The sequence below is a fragment of the Haliotis rubra genome, unplaced genomic scaffold (genome assembly GCF_003918875.1).
Source record: "Haliotis rubra isolate DU_JTF1 unplaced genomic scaffold, ASM391887v1 Scf939, whole genome shotgun sequence".
NCBI lineage: Eukaryota > Metazoa > Mollusca > Gastropoda > Lepetellida > Haliotidae > Haliotis > Haliotis rubra.
In genome coordinates, this window is record NW_025767678.1 from 251,204 (window position 1) to 255,223 (window position 4,020).

At 41.0% G+C, this 4,020-nt stretch overlaps 1 protein-coding gene across 1 annotated transcript; it reads left to right on the forward strand.

Moving 5' to 3' along the window:
• Positions 1-552: 552 nt before the first annotated feature.
• Positions 553-1,724, forward strand: LOC124264704. Its single transcript, XM_046699469.1, has one exon. It carries the CDS (start codon positions 848-850, stop codon positions 1,427-1,429), a length of 582 nt encoding a protein of 193 aa, XP_046555425.1. The 5' UTR covers positions 553-847; the 3' UTR covers positions 1,430-1,724.
• The last annotated feature ends 2,296 nt before the right edge of the window (positions 1,725-4,020 follow it).

The following is a 4,020-nucleotide window of genomic DNA, read 5'->3' on the forward strand; positions in this document are numbered from 1 at the left end:
CCAGTCCTGGTGAACCCGTGTTCCTATGCTATCTCAAGACACCAGTAACGTGCTGGACCTGAAGGGTGCTCCTGTGTTACAGGACACCAGTAACGTGCTGGACCTGAAGGCTCCTCCTGTGTCACAAGACACTGGTAACGTGCTAGACCTGAAGGCTGCTCCTGTGTTACAGGACACCAGTAACGCGCTGGACCTGAAGGCTGCTCCTGTGTTACAGGACACCAGTAACGTGCTGGACCTGAAGGCTCCTCCTGTGTCACAAGACACTGGTAACGTGCTAGACCTGAAGGCTGCTCCTGTGTTACAGAACACCAGTAACGCGCTGGACCTGAAGGCTGTTCCTGTGTTACAGGACACCAGTAACGTGCTGGACCTGAAGGCTGCTCCTGTGTTACAGGACACCAGTAACGTGCTGTACCTGAAGGCTCCTCCTGTGTCACAAGGCACTGGTAACGTGCTAGACCTGAAGGCTGCTCCTGTGTTACAGAACACCAGTAACGCGCTGGACCTGAAGGCTGTTCCTGTGTTACAGGACACCAGTAACGTGCTGGACCTGAAGGCTGCTCCTGTGTTACAGGACACCAGTAACGTGCTGGACCTGAAGGCTGCTCCTGTGTTACAGGACTGCATTAGCGTTAAGGTAGCTGGAGATAGCAATTATGTATACCCTACTGACGTAACGGTGTTGCTGGTGAATGGTACAGACACAGTGGTTGTAACAGACAACCACAACAGGGTGAAGTCCTTCTACACCAGGAACAAACAGCGACATCACAGCAAGCTCCAACTGGGAGATTCACCGTGGAGTATAACAAGGCTGAAACACAACCAGGTGGCTGTCACTGTGATGCATAACAGGCAGATTGTAACTGTTGAAGTGAACCCTGACCTGGTGCTGCTGTCGACCATCAAGACCAGCAAAGAGTACCGAGGTATAACGTCTATGACACCATCAACACTAGCAGCAGGTTCTTATGTTGATAAATGTGTTGATATTCTGGACATGAGAGGAAACGTCCTAAAGTCAATTAAACCTATAGATAGTGGAAAGGAAATCATACATTCTCCTGGCTTTCTTTGTACAACAGGAACAGGAAACATCCTTGTGTCGGATGGCAGTTCCGGGCGTGTCCTGTGCCTGACAGCTGAAGGGGACGTTGTGTTTACCTTCCGTACAACAGGACACACAACACTGGAAAGTCCACGTGGTATCACAAGTACCAGCACAGGTGACATCCTGGCTACTGACTACTTCCGAAATACTGTTGTTCACCTTACTGAGTCAGGACAGTTTGTCAGAAACATACTCACTAAAGATGATGGCGTCTTGGCCCCGCTTGGAGTTTGTGTAGATGGACACGGCCGTGTTTATGTTTCTTATTACAGTTCAGATGAAATCAAAGTATTCAGTTTCAGTAACACAGTATAAACCTTTGATTCTTTCTCAAGTGATCATTGTATTTGTAAATATTACAATTAACTACATTTACAACGACCTCCTGACTGCAGATTGATTGACCTGATGTTGACAAATCATCACATTTAATATACAGTGTGACTGAGTATATCTAATATATAGTGTGAATGAGTATTTCTGACCGTATGGTTTGAATGAATATATCTCATGTATGGCGTAACTAAGTATATCTGGTATACTGTGTGACTGAGTATGTATAAAAAACAGTGTGTCTGAGTATATCTAATGTACAGTGTGACTGAGTATATCTAATATACTGTGTGTCTGAGTATATCTAATGTAAATTGTGACTGAGTACATCTAATATACTGTGTGTCTGATTATATCTAGTATACTGTGTGACTGAGTATATATGAAATACAGTGTGTCCGATTATATCTAATATACTGTGTGACTGAGTATATCTAGTGTACAGTGTGACTGAGTATATCTAATGTACAGTGTGTCTGAGTATATATAATATACTGTGTGACTGAGTATATCTAATATACTATATGACTGAGTATATGTAATGTACACTGTGACTGAGTATATCTAATGTACAGTGTGTCTGAGTATATTTAGTATACTGTGTGACTGAGTATATCTAATATACTGTATGACTGAGTATATCTAATGTACAGTGTGACTGAGTATATCTAATGTACAGTGTGTCTAAGTATATCTAGTATACTGTGTAACTGAGTATATCTAATATACTATATGACTGAGTATATCTAATGTACAGTGTGACTGAGTATATCTAATGTACAGTGTGTCTAAGTATATCTAGTATACTGTGTGACTGAGTATATCTAATATACTATATGACTGAGTATATCTAATGTACAGTGTGACTGAGTATATCTAATGTACAGTCTGACTGAGTATATCTAATGTACAGTGTGACTGAGTATATCTAATGTACATTGTGACTGAGTATATCTAATGTACTGTGTGACTGAGGATTCTATTCTATAACTGAGAATATATAATATACTTTGAGACTGGGGAAAACTGATATTTAGTGCCAGTTAGTATCATTTGAATACCCTTTGAACTTCGTGTACCGTATACAAGTCAGAATAATTTTTATTGTGGTATGTTAATATATGTACGCTTTAACCACTAGGCTAACTTACCGCCCCTTGTTCGTTTGTAAGCGGGGTACATTGAAAATAATAGGAGAGCCCTCAGCCAGTCGGAAAACGACATTTATGTGTGAGGTTAGATACAGGTGTGTGAAGCAGTGCTGAATCAATGAAGACACACTTACTGGTATCGGTGTATGTTATCTTTAGCTTAAACTTAGAATGCAAAGCATAATGTGTACATAGGGATACTACACTATTTGTGAAATTACTTAAATTTCTAAATTAATCCATTTGTATATTAGGTTCATCAAGGTGGACTGATATTCTGTCATTGTGAACAGTTCCGCGTATGTGACATTTGCTTCAATGCTAATCACCTTTACCTCAACTTGGAATTGATGTCAGATTCCAAGCCTGTTCTTTGTACCTTGAATTATTTTGCATCGTTATAGATATTCATATTTTGTGGATATGACTTGGATTAGTCTATGTAAATGCAAACTTTCTCGCTATTTCGAGCAGCCCGGAGAAAATGTTTAATTCCATGTGGGTAGTACTAGTACTGCTTTCTCCAGCAGTAACTGAGACCTCTATGTGTGTGAAGATGAATTTACAAGATTTGTGTTCCTTGTGATATGATTTACTACTTCTCGATCAACGCGTTTCCAATTACATGTACTACATCAGTGCGTTTCCAATAAACGAGATCAAGAGTACTTCCTGTGATACGACTATTCTCAATAGCCTGTCAAAGGCACTGCTCTGTTCACAGGGTGTGTCTGCGAGTAGTTACATACTAAAACTTGTTTCCATGTTTATAATTTTAGTCAAGCAGTGTTTTGTATCTATTGTCAGGGTTCGGGAGCTGAAATTGTGTTCCCTATAACCGTTTGCTGTAGGGTTAACGAATGACAGTGTTGTCAGGGTCACGTGTATCCCTGTGATCTTGGTATGGGAGTTCGTTGTGCAGAGCTGTGTTTATCAGGAGCCTGTTCGTCCTGAGTATCTTCAAGATTCAAGATTCACTAACATACTAATATTTGTATCCAGCTCAGCTGCTCAAAGGCGCTTTGTTTTCCCCTCGATCATTGGATGTCAATCTCAACTCCCTGGGGACTATACACCTTTTTCAGCCATTTAGGCGCACCAAGTTAATGTGGCTTTCCCATCCTTTCGAGGTACCCATTGACGGCTGGGTGAACTGGGTGGTCACAGGTGGGCTCGATCCCGGCACCTTAAGCTCGCTCGATCACTAGCATGGTGCATTAGATCATTCGTCCTTATTTGTAGAAAAGGGTACATGACCCTTTGCACAAATATTCAGTGGACATAATATGAGTAGAATTACAGCGAACCTGTTCTCGATTCCTTCTTTACACCCAGAGCAGACATAATGCCATATTTAATAATGTATTATTATCAATTGAGTGACAAAGTGTAAGGATGTAGATTTACATTTGCAATAAACAT

Bases quoted from the DNA above. Each gene is read 5' to 3' on its own strand.
- LOC124264704 (XM_046699469.1), top strand. From the start codon at position 848: ATGCATAACAGGCAGATTGTAACTGTTGAAGTGAACCCTGACCTGGTG.